Source organism: Rhinopithecus roxellana, chromosome 8 (assembly GCF_007565055.1).
Source record: "Rhinopithecus roxellana isolate Shanxi Qingling chromosome 8, ASM756505v1, whole genome shotgun sequence".
NCBI lineage: Eukaryota > Metazoa > Chordata > Mammalia > Primates > Cercopithecidae > Rhinopithecus > Rhinopithecus roxellana.
In genome coordinates this window covers 105,398,911-105,422,381 of record NC_044556.1, presented here as the reverse complement: position 1 = coordinate 105,422,381, position 23,471 = coordinate 105,398,911, and the positions used below count along the sequence as shown (strand labels likewise).

Below are 23,471 nucleotides of genomic sequence, written 5' to 3'. Positions count from 1 at the left end.
GGGCAAGGGGCATAGAACTCTAAAGAGCAGCAACCTAGAAAGAAAATGTAATCAACCAGATAATTTGCTTTTTGCCATGACATCTGCAAATGCATTTAAATGACTGCTAAACAACATTTTTAAAGTCTGGTAGGCAAATGCTTCAAATGTATCTCAGATTTACTGAAAGGAAACACATCTGTTTTGATTATTTTGTTTCCATTGACCTTTGAGATTTCATAGGTGTTATTAGCTATGGAATATTGGAAGAAGGACTTTATATCATAAGTTTTATCCAGTTTCAAACTGTGAGCAGAAGCTAACTTTTTAATTCTATGAAAACTGAATAATTTTCTCTAAATATACCTGATGTATAAAAATCCAGAAGTAACAATACTCAATTACATGTTATTCATTTTAGAAAGTGAATTATTTGCATAAAAAGATACACACTCATAAAAATACACAATCATATACACATCACGAAGTTTCTTTGAATAGCTATTTTAGTGCACATAAAGTGTGGTTTCATTCACATACACAAAAACAATGTATTCCTACTCTGCTTTACAGGACTATAATAAGTTCATAGAACAAAACACATTTATATTCATAGCAAGGCAGAAATAGCACATTCATTTCATTCAAAATTTGACATTTTGCTTTTGAATTCCACTTTTCCTCTCTTTTCTGCGTTTTTCTGATGGAAACATAAAAGCTTTACAAACTGGAAGGAAGCTGTAGTTTACACCCATTGTTATGTCTGCAAAGCACTCATTATTTCTGGAAAATGCCTCCATCTATATGTCTCGCCAGCATGACCATTTTTATGCATGGTGATCCATCTTTTCTTGCCACAGTTGGCTGATACAGGAATGGGCACCTCCCTGCAGCTGAGATCCTCCATCAGGAATTAGGACTTAGGACTACAAGATTTCAGCCGCAAATGACTTGCTGTCTTTAGTGGCAGAGATTTTAACCCAGGAGCTGTGAGCCTTCATGACCCACTTCATGGATGGAAAATAGCAAATGTTGTCTCCTAGAGAGAAATGAAGATGTCCAGAAAGGAACAAGGATGACAGTCTCTGCCTCCATGAGTCCTTGAGGCTCAAATACATCCTTTCCCTTTAGTTCTGGGTACCTTTTTGCAAATTCCTTCTTTGATAAGTTTGTTTTTATACTTCGTCAAAGATTGCTCTTTATAACCAAAAGTGCCCTGATGAAGTAACTTAAATTTTGTTGTTGTTGTTGTTGTTATATTCATCTTAATAGATATTAGCAATTTTTTAATTAAAAAATGTCAATGCCCTCCAGCCAAAAACCACCAGGAACATGCCTGTAGTTGAACAAGTCAATTATTCTTTCTTGAAGGTAGGGAGAATGCACACCATTGGGAACCATGGGGTGTCTCAGTAATAGGGTCTTAGGAAGAATCTAGTATAGGATTTGGACATCGGTAGTCATGGAGAGGATCTGAGGAAGTGGGCCTTTGCTCTAGATTAGATGCTGTCAGGAAGCAGGGACAATTCTGTGATCTGGTATCCTTTTTTCTGAGACGGAGTCTTGCTCTGTCGCCAGGCTGGAGTGCAGTGGCGCCATCTCGGTTCACTGCAACCTCAAGCTCCCTGGTTTGATTCTCCTCCCTCAGCCTCCCGAGTAGCTAGGATTATAGGCACGCACCACCATGCCCAGCTAATTTTTTTTTTTTTTTTTTTTTTTTAAGTAGAGATGGGGTTTCACCATGTTGGCCAGCATGGTCTCCATCTCCTGACCTCATGATCCGCCTGCCTCGGCCCCCCAGCGTGCTGGGATTACAGGCGTGAGCCACTGCGGCTGGCCTGATTGGGTATCTTAATACATTTTTTCCTACAGTAGGACAGATTAGACAAGACTAAGTATGGGGTTGATAAAGAAGCAGCAGTCGCTCATGTTATCCGGGATGGAATTTGATATTTTATGGCTGAGATCATGTTCCCATGCTTAGTGTAACTTAAATTTTGTTGTTTACAGAGTGGTCTTGTTTTTATCTTGACCTGTGAGGGTTCTAGAGCAGCCTTGTCCGATGTTAATGTTCTTCCATGAAATTGTTCATATTTACCAGGGAAGCACCAAGACATAGCTGTGAGTGCCCAGCCAGCTCCTGGAAGCCAGTGGCTCTTTTCCTCTTTTTTCAGTACCTGCTTTTGGCCAAAGGCAGACAGAACCAGGACTTAGGCATTAATTGGTGATATCCAGATTTTCACCACTGCTGAGATATCTTAGATCAAGGAGCTAGAGAACAAAGTCTGTAGCTGGGCTGGAGTTCATCTCTCCCGCTCCTTTGGTTGCTGGTTGCTGTGTTGAACCCCCAGATGTGACAATGGCTGTGCACTCATATTTAAGACTCTGGACAGGATACAAGTACTCAAATAAACAAAATGTTATTCTTAGATATTGCCAATTACTTATTTGAAAGATTGAGGAGAAATTCAGTACATCAATTCAGCTTTACAAAAGGGTAATATGCAAGCTTTAAGCAAATCACTTCATTTCTCAAGCAGAAATTCTGCAGTGTTTTAAATTAAACTGAAATTCTGCAGAAATTCTGCAGTTTTCAATTACAGAAATTCTGCAATTAAAGAAATTAAACTGTGTTTAATTTAAAGAAATTCTGCAGTGCTTTAAATTAAATTAAGTTAAAATTATAATTGCCTACAGAACTTTTAAAATTATGATAATGAGAGACACACTGGGGTGTCATAACATTCTAGATGGAATCACCATAGAGCTGACTGTTTCAGCATTTTGAGTCTTTTCTGTATAGAGTATATGTCCATAAATAGTGACTCATGCCTTCAGTAAACATTTAACGATGATCTGTGTTGAGACACTTTGAAGAGAATGGTGAAAACGTGATGAGTATGATGCCGTTTCGTCTCCCAAGGGACTGACAGATCAGTTAATTTGCTTCCCTCAACATTCTTTCTTTCTTGTTCCTAAAACTGCAGATCCTCAGCCCAGCTTCTGCAGAAACACAGTAGATGTTTATTACATGCTGTTTGATAATAATAAACATTTATTGTGCCTACTTCAAGGAACCAAGAATAATGTTGTAAAAATGATTTTTAGTATATAGAAAGTCTTCTATTTAGTGAAAGATTCTAAGAATAGTTGGCTGAGCATGGTGGCTCACACCATGTAATCTCAGTGCTTTGGGAGGCTGAAGCAGGAGGATCACGTGAGGCCAGGATTTCAAGACAAGTCTGGGCAACATAGCGAGACCCCATCCATCAAATAATAATAATCATAAAAAATTACCAGGCATGGTGGCTCACACCTGTAATCCCAGCTACTTGGGAGGCTGGGGCAGGGGGAATTTCTTGAGCCCAGGAAGTTGAGGCTGCGATGAACTGATTGTTGCACTGCCTTGCAGCCTGAGTGAGACCCTGTCTTAAAAGAAAAAAAAAAAGAAGAATAGTTATAACATCAAAAATCATGGATTATGGATTATTTATGATATTCACTAAATAAAAAAATATTTGTATTGTCAGCACTGTGTCTATGTGGTTCTGAGGCTTCAGCAAAGGTATTTGGGCAGCACAAAGAGCGTATCCATTTCCCTGAAAGAGAAACATTGCAAAGGTCCGTGTCTTTGTTTCAGGAATAATTTGCACACCTTCTGTGGTGATTAAGAGCTAAAGTTTTCACTAATGGCTTTAGCTGAAAGTTATGAAAAGACTAGTTTTGTAAAGGACACAAATCAAATGTGTTCTATTTTGCTTGCTTACAAAGTCCTCGTATCTTATGTTTACAAACATTTTGCAATTTTTTTTCATGAATGCATAATATTTTTGTGCACCTCTAATTCAGATTCAGTTTGTGGATAGCTGTAGGTGACACTTGTAGCTGCAGATGTGCTCTAATCAGTGTGTGTGGGGGGGGTAATGTGAACATTAATGGAAGTAATACAGGCTTAGGACAGAGCCTGGTCCAGGCCTTTGCACTCTGCAGGGGGCACAGGTAAGGACGTTCGTTTGCCATTCAGTTCCACGGCATGGGTGAGAAAATGATGTTGAAGTTTAAGATCAATTTAACATCATGTTTAATAATATTGATGTTTAAATTGCACGCCAATAGAATATTCTTTGCACGAGGGATATCTTTCTTTTTAAACTCTCTCAAAATAGAATATGGGGAGGGGAGTCTTGCTATGTATTCATCTAATCTTTTGTTGGCATTTACTGGTCATCTTCTACATGTCAGGTACTGGTCTGGGTGTTTGGGATCCAAAGATAAATAATACATGCTCCTGGCCTTCAGTGGACTTATATTGCAAAGAGAAAGACAGAGTAAAGTAAAGACAGGATGATAAAACCATTGATAAGTAAAAAGAATGATAAAGATGTTAATAGAACATAAATAAAAAACACTTTACCTAGTGAGATAGGGTGGGGTGGGCAGAACAGGCCTCCTGGAGTAGATAATGTTTGAATGGAACTTTATGGCCTCAGCTGGGATTCACCACAGGAAAAAGAGATGAAGATAGAATAGCATTAGCAAAATCATGGAAGGAAGAAACAGTACAGCAGGTGGAAAACTATGAGCAGTGTGATGAGGAAGAATTCTACTTGTTTGTTTTTGCTTGTTTTCATTTTAAATAATATGCTGCTAGGATTAGATAATAATAAAAACCTCTACTGCTTCTGCTGAGCAGAGGGAGTACAAAGCTCCACATCTCTAAAAGTGATGTCTGCCTGTAAGAACTCAAAATAAGAGTATGGTCAGGGCTAAACTTTCCATAGGCTACAGTCAAAGTGTGATTTCAAAAAATTCCACAGCTTATTTTGAGGGCTCCACAATCAAGATAAATAGATGCTAGCATATTCTACATATACATTATACGTGAAAAACTTTAGCAGACCCAGCCATTTATTTATTTAATATAAAGCTGGGAAATTGCTGTAAAGGTGGCATTCCTACTACACTTCTCTGGACTGCAGTGCTCCGTTTTAAATTTGAGTCATGCTTCTCAAGATGACTCTATAGGAGCACGTTTCTCTTTCGGTCTTCTGGATCCAATAAGATACTGGAATTTTTCCTTCTTTCTCTCTCTACCTATCTCTTCAAGGAGTTGAGGTTTTACTCTTACAGATGCAGCATAGGTTAACCTGGTGAGTCTGGGTATGAATTTAACAATTTAAAAATCCATAATGTTTCAACCTAAAACCATAAATATGTTGGGGTGATCACACAATAAGAAAACCACTACAGCATCTGCTAAGTGACACTAACAGTTGGTCAAGTCCAATTAAATTGACTCCTTCAGAGCTGAACTGAGAATACACTTGTGACAGAAATACTCAAAAGTAGGCTAAGAAAGAAAGTTTCCTATTCTCTGAATGAAACATACTTTTAAATTAGGCTTCTTTATATTTCTTTCTGCTCAGAAAAAAAAAAAAAAGAAAAGGAAAGAAAGCATAACAGAACAGAATATTTTTAAAAACTTAGTCTCTAAGAGCATTTTTAAAGTCATTTTTCACAATAAAAAATATGTATAGTCCTGGAATGAATGTTTGGCTGTCTTCAAAAGAATGGAAAATTTCCAGTGGCTGCTCACATATGTTCCACAAATAGATGCTCAACTCTGAAAAATGAGCAGAGTGCCTGGGGCTTGTGCAGAAGATGTGTGTATCTGGGAATCGACATTGGTCAAGGATCACTACATATATATGTGAAAAGCTGAGTTCTCCTTTTCTTTTTCAACGGGAAGATCGTGCTTCAAGATAACTTAGACTATAAGGAAGAACGCAACACCCAGACGCGGTCAACTGCCTTCTGGAGAATGATCTCCTTTCCTTTCGGCACTCTGAGCTGTTTTAGTAAAACTTCCTTTAGGATCTGGATGAATCTGTCTTCCCAAATGATTTGAATCAATGGCGCTGTGAAAGGAACGCAAGTTCAAGTCAGTACTTGGAGTTATTTTTTAAATGCATGCATACTGAAATTGACATTGAGTATGAATGTTCTCATAACTTTTGGGACTTTATTGTCAAGTTTAGTAATCAAATTTATTCTTAAATCGATTTTGAACTGATATAATTCAAGCAGCCAGAATTATTTTGCCAATGTTAATGTAATTAATTTGCCAAATCTCTGAGGTGGGTAGACAGCAACTCTAGCCAGCCTCCAGGAGAGGCTGAAATGGAATCTTGGTTCACCCTAAAGTTTCATTCAATTCATGCAGGCATAACACAGTTTACGATGTATGCAAACAATTCACATACATATTTTTCCTGTTTTATGTAGAAAAGAGTTATGCAGAAAACCAATTTTAAATACAAATGAGTGTCTCAAGCAAATCACTTGCTAAATCTCCCATTTCTGCTCTTATTTTCATCATTCTGTTCATCCATGCTTTTGGGCTAGAAGCCTTGACTTCTTTTTTAATCTCTCCGACTTGTAACCTTTATATCTGATTAGTCATAAAGTCCTGAAACAAGTCTGTAATTTCTAAGAAGTTCATTTGTCACTGAACTAAGACCTTTTCCCTTCATTCTTGGATTGCAACTAGTAGACATGTCGACTGCCTTGCCTTCTTTTTGACTACAAGGCATTTCATATATATTGCCAGTCATATTCCTTAAACTTACTTTGAGAATGTCATTCTTCTGCTCAAAAATATTGCATGTCTCTTTCTCTGCTTTCCTTATGGGAAAAAAATTTAATTATTTAGCCTAGAATTCAAGACCTGCTGAATACACTGTGCACTCCATTATTACTTTCAAATTTCTATTATTCCCAGTACTTACATATAGAAAGTGTGCCGTAAGTTATTTCTGTTGACTGTTTTTCCACCTTTTAATTTTTATATAGGCCCCTCCAGCAACTACGTTGCTCTCTTATTCATAGATAAAAATATATCCTTCAAAATCTAGCTCAAACATTACGTTCTCTGCAGACCCTCTCTTGTCTCTTCTGTGTGCAGTAGACACATATTCATTCAGACTTTGTATTCATCACACATTAAGCACTTACTATGCTCCAAATAATCAAAGATGAATATGACACCCTGCTTCAAGGTTCTTACTTTGGGACATTCATCAGATAAACAGCTGGGCCAATGGTGTGATCAACACGGCAGGAAAAGACTACGTGGGTTCCAAGGAGGATTCATGGACAGTTCTGTAAACTCAGTGGACAAGGGGAAGGGACAAGGCAGGTTGTGTCATGTCAGGTGAACCTTGAGTGTCTTAAAACAGTGGGATGTCAGGTGAACCTTGAGTGTCTTAAAACAGTGGGATGTCAGGTGAACCTTGAGTGTCTTAAAAACAGTGGGATGTCAGTGAACCTTGAGTGTCTTAAAAACAGTGGGATGTCAGGTGAACCTTGAGTGTCTTAAAAACAGTGGGATGTCAGTGAACCTTGAGTGTCTTAAAAACAGTGGGATGTCAGTGAACCTTGAGTGTCTTAAAACAGTGGGATGTCAGTGAACCTTGAGTGTCTTAAAAACAGTGGGATGTCAGTGAACCTTGAGTGTCTTAAAACAGTGGGATGTCAGGTGAACCTTGAGTGTCTTAAAAACAGTGGGATGTCAGTGAACCTTGAGTGTCTTAAAACAGTGGGATGTCAGTGAACCTTGAGTGTCTTAAAAACAGTGGGATGTCAGTGAACCTTGAGTGTCTTAAAACAGTGGGATGTCAGTGAACCTTGAGTGTCTTAAAACAGTGGGATGTCAGTGAACCTTGAGTGTCTTAAAAACAGTGGGATGTCAGTGAACCTTGAGTGTCTTAAAACAGTGGGATGTCAGGTGAACCTTGAGTGTCTTAAAACAGTGGGATGTCAGTGAACCTTGAGTGTCTTAAAAACAGTGGGATGTCAGTGAACCTTGAGTGTCTTAAAAACAGTGGGATGTCAGTGAACCTTGAGTGTCTTAAAAACAGTGGGATGTCAGTGAACCTTGAGTGTCTTAAAAACAGTGGGATGTCAGTGAACCTTGAGTGTCTTAAAAACAGTGGGATGTCAGTGAACCTTGAGTGTCTTAAAAACAGTGGGATGTCAGTGAACCTGAGTGTCTTAAAAACAGTGGGATGTCAGTGAACCTTGAGTGTCTTAAAACAGTGGGATGTCAGGTGAACCTTGAGTGTCTTAAAAACAGTGGGATGTCAGTGAACCTTGAGTGTCTTAAAAACAGTGGGATGTCAGTGAACCTTGAGTGTCTTAAAAACAGTGGGATGTCAGTGAACCTTGAGTGTCTTAAAAACAGTGGGATGTCAGTGAACCTTGAGTGTCTTAAAAACAGTGGGATGTCAGTGAACCTTGAGTGTCTTAAAAACAGTGGGATGTCAGTGAACCTTGAGTGTCTTAAAAACAGTGGGATGTCAGTGAACCTTGAGTGTCTTAAAAACAGTGGGATGTCAGTGAACCTTGAGTGTCCTTAAAAACAGTGGGATGTCAGTGAACCTTGAGTGTCTTAAAAACAGTGGGATGTCAGTGAACCTTGAGTGTCTTAAAAACAGTGGGATGTCAGTGAACCTTGAGTGTCTTAAAAACAGTGGGATGTCAGTGAACCTTGAGTGTCTTAAAAACAGTGGGAAGATATTTCAGTCGGGGAGAATACTGCTGTGGAGACACAGAGGTTTGAAATGCATAGGAGGGGCCGGGCGCGGTGGCTCAAGCCTGTAATCCCAGCACTTTGGGAGGCCGAGACGGGCGGATCACGAGGTCAGGAGATCGAGACCATCCTGGCTGACACGGTGAAACCCCGTCTCTACTAAAAATACAAAAAAACTAGCCGGGCGAGGTGGCGGGCGCCTGTAGTCCCAGCTACTCCGGAGGCTGAGGCAGGAGAATGGCGTAAACCCGGGAGGCGGAGCTTGCAGTGAGCTGAGATCCGGCCACTGCACTCCAGCCCGGGCGACAGAGTGAGACTCCGTCTCAAAAAAAAAAAAAAAAAAAAAAAATAATAATAATAAAAAATAATGAAATGCATAGGAGGGTTCGAAAACCAGAAACAAATTTGGTTTAGCTTGAGAGGAGATACAAGGATGAGGTGGGTATAACCAGAAATGACACAGGAACCGTCTTATAAAGTACTGGTTATGCTGTGCTAAGACTTGTACCTGAAATACAGTAGATGCTTAAGAAACACTCATTTAGTAAGCAAATCACTTTCTGCTAGTATAGCAAATTTTATTTACATTTAAATATTTCATATTTAATAATTTGCTAGTTTACACCTTGGTTTGTTGAAGGACAACTAAGTATTCATACTCTGTGTTTTCAACATTCCATCTGGGGTAGATCCTTAACCTGTCATTGTAACAATTAGAAAAATTTCCTTCTAATATGAGCACCAAAGGTAGAGAATTCTTGAAGTTAATATGTATAAACAAAATGTTCACATCTGTTTGTGTTTTTCTTTTTCTAGGTTCAGACATTGTTCAGTGGTTGATAAAGAACTTAACTATAGAAGATCCAGGTAAATAAATCATTTTCCTATTGCAAGAACTTTTTTCTTGGTGGTTTTAAGAATTATGTTTCCTCAGGGATATTTTAATATAGCATGCAAGCAAACCTCCTGAAAAATTATAATTCAGTTTGAACTGTGCTTTTAATATTTATGTAAATTTTATGGTAGTCAAAACATATTTAACTGAAAGTTAGCATATTTGTACAATTTTTCACATCCTTAATTCTGCCATATTATTTGATTCAGGTCATTGGTGATCGTTAGACTGGATCAGCTGTATACATGTCCATAAAATAATTGTACATACAATTTATGGCAAATGATTATGAATTAATGAACTTTCCCTCTATCAGACACATACATCTCATTAACTTATAATTTTGCCTTAACTACATCTTTAAATGCGGTTTGAAATCAGTATTTTATTTGTAGTTCTGATTTTTTTATCATGCCTACATGATGTGTGTGTGTGTGTGTGAGAGAGAGAGAGAGAAACGGCCTATTTAAGTCATGAACCTGTTCACCGTGTTGGACATTATGTCTATTCTGTAGCAGAAAACTTAATTTCCAAAGTAAGGGAACAATTTCTATGAGTTCACACTTTGCATTGCCTGGAATAAGTTCCTGCATATGCAAAGCATTTAATGACCTTTTTTTTTTTTTTTTTTTGAGGTGGAGTTTCACTCTTGTTGCCCAGGCTGGAGTGCAATGGTGTGATCTCGGCTAACTGCAACCTCTGCCTCCTGGGTTCAAGCGATTCTCCTGCCTCAGCCTCCCAAGTAGCTGGTATTATGGGCGCGTGCCACCACATCCGGCTAATTTTTTTTTTTGTATTTTTAGTAGAGTCAGGATTTTACCATGTTGGCCAGGCTGGTCTCGAGATCGAACTCCTGACCTCAGGTGATCCACCCGCCTCGGCCTCCCAAAGTGTTGGGAATACAGGTGTGAGCCACCATGCCTGGCTACATTTAATGGCTTTTTAAAAATATGTAAAACCTTTCACATGTGGCAAACATTTCACATCACTGAAGGAAAATAAGATGCGTATTGTTCAGAGAAGATTCTGAGAAAACAGAAAACAATAGCTATGAAAAGCTGGCATTACAGTGACTGCAGAAAAGGTCAGTGATATGCCAACCTATGTAACACAGCCTTCCGTCTATAGAGAAGAACTTTGCATGGCTCTGGTTCCTGCCTCTGGTGATTATCGCCTTAAAATGGTTTAGAATTAACAGTACATGAAGATGCAAGGTTTTAATTTTTTCTCATTTTAAACCAGCTTTATAAAGCAATGCCATCAAAAGATGCAGCTCAAATTCTGTCCATAAAGGCCTGTGTAAACCCCCAGCTCATTTGCTGCATGAGCTTTTAAAATACTCATTGTTGTGGGTCAAATGGTATTAAAACAATTAAGTAAAGATAAAGCAGCTATTGCCAGCATCATATTATCACCAGGTGAAAAGGGGAGATAATTAATAGGAAAGGAAGCTACAGTCTTACCAAGTTCACGTTTCAGCTCACCTCAGTGGCATGCCTGCTTTTTAGAACTGTAGGACCAGACAGATAATCCCAGTGCTAAAAAATGGATTGACACAGTCATGGCTAATCAGGAAACTACTGATTGCCAAAGACTATTAAGGGTCAGAGGTGAAGTAGATTTTAAAAAGTTATTATTTCTGTAAGGTAAAGACTGGGTCGGGTGCAGTGGCTCACACCTATAATCCCAGCAGTTTGGGAGGCTGAGGTGGGTGGATTACGAACTCAAGAGTTCAAGACCAGCCTGGCCAATATGGTGAAACCCCATCTCTACTAAAAATACAAAAATTAGCCGGGTGTGGTGGCACGTGCCTGTAATCCCAGTTACTCGGGAGGCTGAGACAGAAGAATCACCTGAAGCCAGGAGGCGGAGGTTGCAGTGAGCCAAGATCGTACCACTGCATTCCAGCCTGGGCGACAGAGCGCGACTCCATCTCAAAACCAGCAAACAAACCTGAAGGTGTAGTTCAGTAAAAATCTAAGAAACAGAAAACATCTTCACAGATATCATAAGCTAATAAGAAATAATCATTGTTTATAATTTACATGTAGGATCTCATTTTAGGTATAATGTATATGGAAAACTGATTTTATTTGCTTGCTCAACACTTTGAGGAAATTTTTAAGATTCATTAGAAGGTGTTATGAAGAGATAAAGTCAAATGTATCCAGGAAGGAACATACATGTTCTTTAGTCATATTTATGACAGGCTGAAAAATTAGTTTCTGATTTGTTGGTTTGTTTTTTTGAATGAAGTAATTCACCCTAGACAAAATCCAAGGCTCTGTACTGGTTTCAAGAAGAGTTAAGAAACATTAATGATTGTTCTGAATATGTAACAGATTGTGCACACGGAAAATGAATCAATCTGGTGGCTATTCTGATTGCAATTTGATGTGGTTAATAATGTAGCTGATATTATGAAAGTTACTTTGATGGCTGCCTATATAAAACCAATCATATCTTTTGAAACTGGTCATGAAGGGAGACTAAGTAGTTATAATGCTAAGTCTAGTTTTAACTCTATCAAAAACTCCCTGAAGATTTTTAAAAACAAGAAAGAAACCCATGCCTAGTTTCTGTCTTGCGTGTAGTCTGGTAGCCAAGTGGTCATTTGAAGATCTCCAGGGATCGTTTGATGTTCTAGAAGTCAGTAATTTGCTGAAAGAGGGTTTTGTGGCAAGATAGAAGAAGAGACTAATTCTGGGTATGGGAGCAGGTTCTGATGGCCCATTTGGAGACAGGAAGAGAAGGTTGAATGATCTTCAGGACCATACGTAAGACCAATGAGTCTATATTATTTGCACACATAGTGTTCAGTATTTTATCAATGAGCACTTAATAACTCATTTCTGTTACAGCAATCCAGGGCACACTGGGCTGAATATTTTACCAGAGGTTTCGGTACCATTAGACTTGTAGTCATACTTTGTTATTATTTTAAAATACAGATGGATTTGAACCTTTTGTTAAAATTTAGGATTTTTCTTAGCTTACATGTATGTGTAATACACATATACACAATTGGTCTGAAATGTTTTTCTTCTACTTTGTGAGTACAATTTTACAAAATATGTCTTTCTAGGAAAATTCCATTTCTTCTTTCATACTTTCATTCATCTAGCAAATATTTACTGAGTTCTTACCATGGGCCAGGCACTGGGAATACAGAATGAATATTCCCTCTTGGACAAATTGATTGTCCTTTGCTTCCAGAATATCACATTCACACCCTTCCTTCTTTTTCACTGGCCATTTGGTTTGGTCTCAGTCTTCTGTTGTGACTTTTCACTTTCAGTAAATGTTGGAAGGTTCAGGTTTCTCTTCTAGGTTCTTCTTTCTGCATCTACACGCTGTTGCTAAGTGACATATGTTGAGAACGCTCCAATTCACAGCTTTCATGCTGACCTCTCTGCAGTGCTCCACACTCACTTCTCCAATGCCTAAGGCCTCTCCCCCGAAAGGTTAAACTCAACAAACCAAAATGGAACCCCGGTTTGTCCACTTCTCAAACCTACTCTTTATTGTAATCCCAAGCTCAGTTACAGAGTTGAGTCTTCTAGTCAAGCATATACTCTTATCTTTTCCTGTCTTCAATTTTGCTATGTGGTCTTTCAGGAGTACTTCAAAGTTTTTAAAATATAGACTTTGTACATTTCTTACTAAGCTTATTTGGGTTATTTTATTATGTGTTATTATTATTATTATTATTTTTTTTTTTTTTTTGAGACGGAGTCTCGCTCTGTCGCCCAGGCTGGAGTGCATTGGCCGGATCTCAGCTCACTGCAAACTCCGCCTCCTGGGTTCACGCCATTCTCCTGCCTCAGCCTCCCGAGTAGCTGGGACTACAGGCGCCCGCCACCTCGTCCAGCTAGTTTTTTGTATTTTTTAGTAGAGACGGGGTTTCACTGTGTTAGCCAGGATGGTCTCGATCTCCCGACCTCGTGATCCGCCCGTCTCGTCCTCCCAAAGTGCTGGGATTACAGGCTTGAGCCACCACGCCCAGCCAATGTGTTATTATTATGTGTGGTCTTTTTTTCCTATGTATATACTAACTTTCTATTGTTTACATAGATGAAAATGATTGATTTATATATGTTAATTTAATACGTTGTAAAAATACCAGTGAAAATCAAGATTCAGGCAAATCAACCAGATGTTTTGCTTACACACCATCAAACAACTGGATCAAGTAACTTAATTATCACTGAGTTAATTAAATCAATCCATTGGGCACACCATTATAGAGAGTCTGTCATCTGCCTCCCAAGCCTGCCACAAGTCTTCTGAAGAAGAAAGTGCTCTAAATCCTGTTAATTAATTTAATAAAACTCCATTACAAATGGCCTTTGTATTCCACGAATTTAGTTAAACTGCCAATGAAATTACAACCCTGGGGACATGAGGGCGCATCAGAACTGAGAAAGTAAAGAATGTCTGTGTCATCTTTCATAATGTTTTGGACTTACACAGTGTTTTATGCTTTTCCAAATCATTCAATTAGATTTCTTTTTTTTTTTTTTTTTTTTTTTTTTTTGAGAGTGAGTCTTGCTCTGTCACCCAGGCTGGAGTGCAATGGCGCAATCTCGGCTCACTGCAACCTCAGCCTCCCGGGTTCAAGTGATTCTCTTGCCTCAGCCTCCTGAGTAGCCAGGATTATTCACCATGCCCAGCTAATTTTTGTATTTTTCTTAGAGACAGGGCTTCACCGTGCTGGCCAAGTTGGTCTCAAACTCCTGACCTCAGGTAATCCGCCCTCCTCGGCCTCCCAAAGCACTGGAATTGCAGGCATGAGCCATGGCCCCTGGACTTCATTAGATTATTTTATTTGATTATCACATCAATATCATGAAGTAGCCAGGCAGACATCTTATCAATTTACAACCAGAAAATTAACAGGAGAGAAACTTGTGAATATCTGAAGTCACAAAAACCTTGAAATAAAAGCACAGTAGGCACAACCTCTACCCTGTGTGCCTGCTCCTTTTTTTTTTTTTTTTTTTTTTCAATTGGAGTCTTCTCTGTTCTCTAGGCTGGAGCGCAGTGGCACAATCACAGCCCACTGCAACCTTGACCTCCCAGGCCCAGGTGATCCTCCCGCCTAACCTTCCTGAATAGGTGGGACCACAGGCATGTGTCACCACACTCAGCTGATATTTATTTATTTAGTTAGTTGGTTTTAATTTTTTTTTTTTTTTTTGAGAGGCAGGGTCTCACTGTGTTGCCCAGGCTGGCCTCAAACTCTGGTCTCAAGTGATCTCCCTGCCTTGGCCTCTCAAGGTGCTGGGATTACAGGTATGAGCCACGGCACCAGATTCCTGCACCTTTTTGAACAACTATTTCAGACCTGGATTCTGCTTTTCCATAAATGGCTGGCAACCCTAAGAGAGCCATGGACCAACTGACCCAGAGGCACATTGCATAATGTCTTTTGGAATAAAGTAACGTATTTCCTTGGATTTGGTGATATATATATACACACACACACACACACACACATATATACACATATATATACACACATACACACACACATACACATATATATATATTATTATTTTGTTTGAGACAGAGTCTCACTCTGTCACCCAGGCTGGAGTGCAGTGGCGCGATCACGGCTCACTACAAGCTCTGCCTCCCGGATTCACACCATTCTCCTGCCTCAGCCTCCCTAGTAGATGGGACTACAGACCCCTGCCACCACGCCCGGCTAATTTTTTGTTTGTTTGTTTGTTTGTTTTTTGTTTGTTTTTTTTTTTTTTTTTGAGACGGAGTCTCGCTCTGTCACCTAGGCTGGAGTGCAGTGACCCGATCTCAGCTCACTGCAAGCTCCGCTTCCTGGGTTTATGCCATTCTCCTACCTCAGCCTCCCGAGTAGCTGGGACTACAGGTGCCTGCCACCTCGCCCGGCTGGTGTTTTGTATTTTTTAGTAGAGACGGGGTTTCACCGTGTTAGCCAGGATGGTCTCGATCTTCTGACCTCGTGATCCACCCGTCTCGGCCTCCCAAAGTGCTGGGATTACAGGCTTGAGCCACCGCGCCCGGCCTTTTTTTGTATTTTTAGTATAGACAGGGTTTCACCATGTTGGCCAGGATGGTCTCGATCTCCTGACCTGGTGATCCGCCTGCCTCGGCCTCCCAAACTGCTGGGATTATAGGCATGAGCCACCGCGCCCGTCTGGATTTGGTGTTACATTTACCTGTTGCATTCTGGGTACACCATTTTGTTAGAGCAATTTCCTATGTATTTCAACTTTTATATTACAGGTGAATAAAAACAGATCTTTTCTGTATGCTCTTCAAATTGTTTCAAACAACAATCTTGCTTCAGTAGAGGGAAGGGGTAGAAGCATTTAAAATATTCCTTGCAAATGACCATTAAGACCCTTACAAACCTGTAAAATATATATTTTGTTGTCCACTGAGCAAACTTTCATGTCCATAGGAAATAAATAAAAATGACTACTTTATTATTGTTCCAGTGCTAGTAAACCACTATATAAAAACATTCTAGGTTTCTGAGATATATTTAACACTGATGATAATATGCAGGAAGTCATAGTTTGGAGCCATTAAGTATAAATCTAACAAGATTGATTGGTTTGACCTAATTTCAAGATAATAGATATTACCCAAGCATTCATCTTGCAAACGTGCATTTTATATGATAAACAATACTTAAGAAACTAACAAAGTCCTCATATCTTTGGGTACCTGCTCTCATCCCACACCCTGGCTACTGCAGGCAGAGCTTCCTAGTTGTGTACACAGGGAATCTGATGTGTAGTTCTACTTATTTCATGTGAGATGAGCAAGAACTGTAGTTTTCTTTGTGTATTCATTTCAGTGTATTGGTAGCTTTTGTTTAGAAGGAAGGAATTTATTTTTGCCTATATTCTGTTGGTACCCTATCTATGTTCATTCAGGGTGCTATAATAGAATGTAATAGACTGAGTGGCTCAAACAACAGAAGCATTTATTTCTCACAGTTTTGGAAGCTGGGAAGTCGAAGGTTAAGGTGCTGGTGGCCTTTGTGTCTGCTGAGGGTCTGCGTTCTGATTCATGGATGGCTGTCTCGCTGTGGCCTCACACAGCAGAAGGGGAGAGCAAGCTCTCCGGAGCCTCTTTTATAAAAGCACTAATTCCGTTCATGAGGGTTGTGCCCTCACTACCTAATCACTTCCCATATGAATTTGGGGCCGATACAGACATTCAGTCTACAGCAGGTCCACCAAAATTATGGTGTCTTGTACATTTATTTTTATTTTATTTTGTTTTGAGATGGAATCTCCTTCTATCGTCCAGGCTGGAGTGCAGTGGTGCAATCTCAGCTCACCACAACCTCTGCCCCCCGGGTTCAAGCAATTCTCCTGTCTCAGCCTCCTGAGTAGCTGGGATTACAGGGGCACACCACCACGCCTGGCTAATTTTTGTATTTTAGTAGAAATGGGGTTTCACCATGTTGGCCAGTCTGGTCTTGAACTCCTGACCTCAAGTAATCCACCTGCCATGGCCTCCCAAAGTGCTGGGATTACAGGCGTGAGTCACTGTGCCTGGTGTATCTTACACATTTAATAACACCAGGAACCTCTTTCGGTTGCCCCTTGGGAATGCTCTAGTGTTCGGAAAGTGAAAAGTCTGCACATGGTCGTCTATGACGTCTGCCATTCAAAGTAATCAGTGCCATTGAGTGCAATCCCATCACCTCCAGCCTGTTGGGACTAGCCTTTTTTAAGCTGGAAGTTAGCCACACTCTTTCCTTTTACTCCGCACCCTATTTGTTTTTGGTTTTGCATTTGCATTTGCATTTAAATACTGCATTCTGTAATGGAACAAGTGACTATCGTTTCCATTGACTTGTATAATTATCCAATTGCTCTACCCAACAAAATCTCCAAACCTAGAATGTACTGAAAGGTCTTCCTGAGGTCCATACATGGAAGTTTTCATTGCCAAAGCAGGGGGTATTTCCCCCAGGATGTCTGCCATTATTTCAGACCATCTTTCCTGCTGATAAAGACTTTTTCAGGTTTGAGTTTCTGGCTGCCTTCACTTCCTACCTCTATCACTAGATTGCAGTTCCAGCAAAAAAGAACTATCACACGTGAGCATTAATCAGTTGGGTGCCCCCAGGTACCATGCTGGATGTTTTCCTCTCATTTAGTTCTTGTAAGTAGGAAGGGGGCAAGAAAGCTCACACTTACTGAGCATCAACTCTGTGCTGAACATCATGTTGAGAACTTGATATATGTTACTCTGAACTCCAAGAGAAAAGAAAGAAAATTTGAAGAAATAGACTGTACATTTAAAAATGTAAGTCTCAGATCATGAAGCTAATAGGAGAGAGAACCAGTATTCAAACCCGGATAGGTTTGATGTACAAGCATGAACACTTTCTGCCCCAGGCAAGGGATGTCACCTTCCCTTCACACATGAAGCCCCTGAGACTCCCAGCTGAGCTGAGGAGCAGAGCTGGGATTCATACCTGGTGTGTCGGCATCATGCCAACACAGTACGTTTGTTAGAGACCAGCAGGTGATCTGTCTGTCCTGATTCCAGTTTTGGTTTTTGTGGGACAGCACATGCAGCTATAAATGCCAGTCCCAGAGTTTTGTGACCTCTCTCATTTTTATCTGATTGGCTTTTAAAACATGTATTGTTTATTAGAGTTGTTAGCTATCAAGGAAAATACTAAAGGCAGCTGGAAATCTAATTAGGATTTCTGTCTTTTATCTTGTAGAACTTGAACAAACATAATGAGGCCAGGGTTCAATGGACATTTGAATATGTGTTTAATTACATGTAGGAACATCTATTACAGCAGAGCTTGATATTTCTACACTATCCACTAGAAAAACAAAAATGAAGACCACTACACAGACCAAATGGATGATGCACAATTGTCCTGTAGCATTGTCTGGTTCTTCCAGTAGCTGGCTGGCCTCTTTGCTTTCTTCTTCTCTTTAGAGCCACACTTTCCTTTCTGCAAATACGTGTTCCTTTTGTAAGCCAACTTGGACTTTGTTTGGCAAGGAAACAGGACATAAGCAACTTTCCTAAAAAAGGAAGAAGAAAAGAAGAATAGAAGAAAAGAAAAGTAAAAAGCACTGGATAAAGCTAATAAGGCCTAGAGCAGAAGATATCATCTAAGGATATGCCTGTTCATCAGGGTAACCACTCAGAAAATGACAGAGAAATGTACGATTATATCTGTTACCCAGAAGGGGCCATAGATAGTTGTGTAAGAGCTGTCTGAAAAGTCAGGTCCCTTTATCTTTTATTAAAGATAACCCAGTATTTCTTATTTCCCAGATGAGGAACAAGTTAGGTTTTCCCCCTCCTATATTTGAGTTGAGAACAATGCTGCTTATTCTATTGCTATGTCATATTTCATGAAGTGTTTTCTTTTATCACAGCTAATAATGATAGGAGATGCTAACTACAGCAGTACAAAAAGTGTGATAAGGGCACTGATAGAAGTTTTATAGCCCAAATATGATCCTAGGAACATACCCATCTCTTCATTGTCATTTGTCCCACCCATCTCTTCATTGTCATTTGTCCCAAACCACACAGACAGGTTCCTGCTATACAGTAAAAGGCCACCCTTTAAAAAATAACGAGTCTAAGAACCTCAATTGTAACATCTGATGCGATTTTCAAATTTTGAAAATTCCCCTTTAAGTGAGGGAGGCTGCAAGTCTAATGAGACTGAAATGCTTTTTTTTATTTTTTGAATTTTGCAGTTATATTAAATTCAAGTGATTGGGGCCTCTTGAATTATCCAGAATTCCTGCTTCCTGCTGTGCTCACTAATACCTGGGCTTTGAGACCCATTAGAGTACATTATGTGCACCATGTTGAATTCTGATTATCTCCATTTCACAGGAGGCACATGCTCAGATTGTGATTTGTGTTATTTTCTGGTAATAACTGCTCTTTTGATTTAAACCAAATTTTGGAAGGGATCTGCCAGGCATCAGTAGCATTTTGCTTCTACTGAATGCCCATTGGAAGAGGGAGTGTCTGGTTTTCAAAGGACTGAGGCTTACTCATTTGTTTTAGCAAACATGACATTCACCTCTTCCTCTGCTGGAGTTCATCTGTGAACACAGGTGTGTCTGGATAGTCATGGGCTTCTGGCGTGAGAAATGATGGGTGTACCCCGTCTTTATTCTTACTTCTGGCAGCACCATCAGTGAACCCTTGACCCACACGAATGGATCCTCCAGGTGTTCCTGGCATATTGGATATTGGTTGTTTACATATTGGATGTTTGGATATGGATATTGGTTGGTAGATGTTTCAACAGCCTCTGCCTAGGGACAGGAGTCAAATGTCCCATGTAGTTACTTATTTTTGTTTGTTTTATTATACTTGAAGTTCTAGGGTACATGTGCACAATGTGCAGGTTTGTTATATATGCATACATGTGCCACATTGGTGTGCTGCACCCATTATCTCGTCATTTACATTAGGTATATCTCCTAATGCTATCCCTCCCCCCTCCCTCCTCCCCACAATAGGACCTGGTGTGTGATGTTCCCCTTCCTGTGTCCAAGTGATCGCATTGTTCAATTCCCACCTATGAATGAGAACATCCGGTATTTGGTTTTCTGTTCTTGCGATAGTTTGCTGAGAATGATGGTTTCCAGCTGCATCCATGTCCCTACAAAGGACACGAACTCATCCTTTTTTATGGCTGCATAGTATTCCATGGTGTATATGTGCCACATTTTCTTAATCCAATCTGTCACTGATGGACATTTGGGTTGATTCCAAGTCTTTGCTATTGTGAATAGTACCACAATAAACATACATGTGTATGTGTCTTTATAGCAGCATGACTTATAATCCTTTGGGTATATCCCCAGTAATGGGATGGCTGGGTCAAATGGTATTTCTAGTTCTAGATCCTCGAGGAATTGCCACACTGTTTTCCACAATGGTTGAACTAGTTTACCATCCCACCAACAGTGTAAAAGTGTTCCTATTTCTCCACATCCTCTCCAGCACCTGTTGTTTCCTGATTTTTTTAATGATTGCCATTCTAACTGGTGTGAGATGGTATCTCATTGTGTGGTTTTGATTTGCATTTTTCTGATGGCGAGTGATGATGAGCATTTTTTCATGTGTCTGTTGGCTGTATGAATGTCTTGTTTTGAAAAGTGTCTGTTCATATCCTTTGCCTACTTTTTGATGGGGTTGTTTATTTTTTTCTTGTAAATTTGATTGAGTTCTTTTTAGGTTCTGGATATTAGCCCTTTGTCAGATGAGTAGATTGCAAAAATTTTCTCCCATTCTGTAGGTTGCCTGTTCACTCTGATGGTAGTGTCTTTTGCTGTGCAGAAACTCTTTAGTTTAATTAGATCCCGTTTGTCAATTTTGGCTTTTGTTGCCATTGCTTTTGGTGTTTTAGATATGAAGTCCTTGCCCATGCCTATGTCCTGACTGGTATTACCTAGGTTTTCTTCTAGGGTTTTTATGGTATTAGGTCTAACATTTAAGTCTCTAATCCATCTTGAATTAATTTTCTTATAAGGAGTAAGGAAAGGATCCAGTTTCAACTTTCTACTTATGGCTAGCCAATTTTCCCAGCACCATTTGTTAAACAGGGAATCCTTTCCCCATTTCTTGTTTTTGTCAGGTTTGTCAAAGATCAGATGGCTGTAGATGTGTGGTATTATTTCTGAGGGCTCTGTTCTGTTCCATTGGTCTATATCTCTGTTTTGGTACCAGTACCATGCTGTTTTGGTTATTGTAGCCTTGTAGTATAGTTTGAAATCAGGTAGCGTGATGCCTCCAGCTTTGTTCTTTTGGCTTAGGATTGTCTTGGCAATGAGGGGTCTTTTTTGGTTCCATGTGAACTTTAAAGCAGTTTTTTCCAGTTCTCTGAAGAAAGTCATTGGTAGCTTAATGGGGATGGCACTGAATCTATAAATTACCTTGGGCAGTATGGCCATTTTCACAATATTGATTCCTCCTATCCACGACCATGGTATGTTCTTCCATTTGTTTGTGTCCTCTTTTATTTCACTGAGCAGTGGTTTGTAGTTCTCCTTGAAGAGGTCCTTTACATCCCTTGTAAGTTGGATTCCTAGGTATTTTATTCTCTTTGAAGCTATTGTGAATGGGAGTTCATGCATGATTTGGCTCTCTGTTTGTCTGTTACTGGTGTATAAGAATGCTTGTGATTTTTGCACATTGATTTTGTATCCTGAGACTTTGCTGAAGTTGCTTATCAGCTTAAGGAGATTTTGAGCTGAGAAAATGGGGTTTTCTAAATATACAATCATGTCATCTGCAAACAGGGACAATTTGACTTCTTCTTTTCCTAACTGAATACCCTTGATTTCTTTCTCTTGCCTGATTGCCCTAAGCAGAACTTCCAACACTATGTTGAATAGGAGTGGTGAGAGAGGGCATCCCTGTCTTGTGCCAGTTTTCAAAGGGAATGCGTCCAGTTTTTGCACATTCAGTATGATATTGGCTGTGGGTTTGTCATAAATAACTCTTATTATTTTGAGATACGTTCCATCAATACTAAATTTATTGAGAGTTTTTAGCATGAAGGGCTGTTGAATTTTGTCAAAGGCCTTTTCTGCATCTATTGAGATAATCATGTGGTTTTTGTCTTTGGTTCTGTTTATATGCTGGATTATGTTTATTGATTTGTGTATACTGAACCAGCCTTGCATCCCAGGGATGAAACCCACTTGATCATGGTGGATAAGCTTTTTGATGTGCTGCTGGATCCGGTTTGCCAGTATTTTGTTGAGGATTTTTGCATCGATGTTCATTAGGAATATTGGTCTAAAATTCTCTTTTTTTGTTGTATCTCTGTCAGGCTTTGGTATCAGGATGATGTTGGCCTCGTAAAATGAGTTAGGGAGGATTCCCTCTTTTTCTATTGATTGGAATAATTTCAGAAGGAATGGTACCAACTCCACCTTGTACCTCTGGTAGAATTCGGCTGTGAATCCATCTGGTCCTGGACTCTTTTTAGTTGGTAGGCTATTAATTATTGCCTCAATTTCAGAGCCTGCTATTGGTCTATTCAGGGATTCAGCTTCTTCCTGGTTTAGTCTTGGGAGAGTGTAAGTGTCCAGGAAATTATCCATTTCTTCTAGGTTTTCTAGTTGATTTGCGTAGAGGTGTTTATGGTATTCTCTGATGGTAGTTTGTATTTCTGTGGGGTCGGTGGTGATATCCCCTTTCTCATTTTTTGTTGCATCTATTTGATTCTTCTCTCTTTTCTTTTTTATTAGTCTTGCTAGTGGTCTGTCAATTTTGTTGATCTTTTCAAAAAACCAACTCCTGGATTCATTGATTTTTTGGAGGGTTTTTTGTGTCTTTATCTCCTTCAGTTCTGCTCTGATCTTAGTTATTTCTTGCCTTCTGCTAGCTTTTTAATGTGTTTGCTCTTGCTTCTCTAGTTCTTTTAATTGTGATGTTAGGGTGTCAATTTTAGATCTTCCCTGCTTTCTCTTGTGGGCATTTAGTGCTATAAATTTCCCTCTATACACTGCTTTAAATGTGTCCCAGAGATTCTGGTGTGTTGTATCTTTGTTCTCATTGGTTTCAAAGAACATCTTTATTTCTGCCTTCATTTCGTTATGTACCCAGTAATCATTCAGGAGTAGGTTGTTCAGTTTCCATGTAGCTGAGTGGTTTTGATTGAGTTTCTTGGTCTTGAGTTCTAGTTTGATTGCACAGTGGTCTGAGAGACAGTTTGTTATAATTTCTGTTCTTTTGCATTTGCTGAGGAGTGCTTTACTTCCAACTATATGGTCAATTTTAGAATAAGTGTGATGTGGTGCTGAGAAGAATGTATATTCTGTTGATTTGGGGTGGAGAGTTCTGTAGATGTCTATTAGGTCTGCTTGGTGCAGAGTTGAGTTCAATTCCTGGATATCCTTGTTAACTTTCTGTCTTGTTGATCTGTCTAATGTTGACAGTGGGGTGTTAAAGTCTCCCATTATTATTGTATGGGAGTCTAAGTCTCTT

General features: G+C 39.5%; 1 protein-coding gene across 2 annotated transcripts in view; it reads left to right on the top strand.

Annotated features, from left to right (window-relative positions):
- Positions 1-23,471, top strand: part of RGS7 (regulator of G protein signaling 7) — a 565,601-nt gene that overhangs the window by 355,152 nt on the left and 186,978 nt on the right. For both annotated transcript variants that reach the window (XM_030936869.1, XM_030936868.1), the window contains exon 4: positions 9,386-9,436. In XM_030936869.1, coding sequence (XP_030792729.1) covers positions 9,386-9,436 — 51 coding nt within the window. The remainder of the gene's footprint in view (positions 1-9,385; positions 9,437-23,471) is intronic.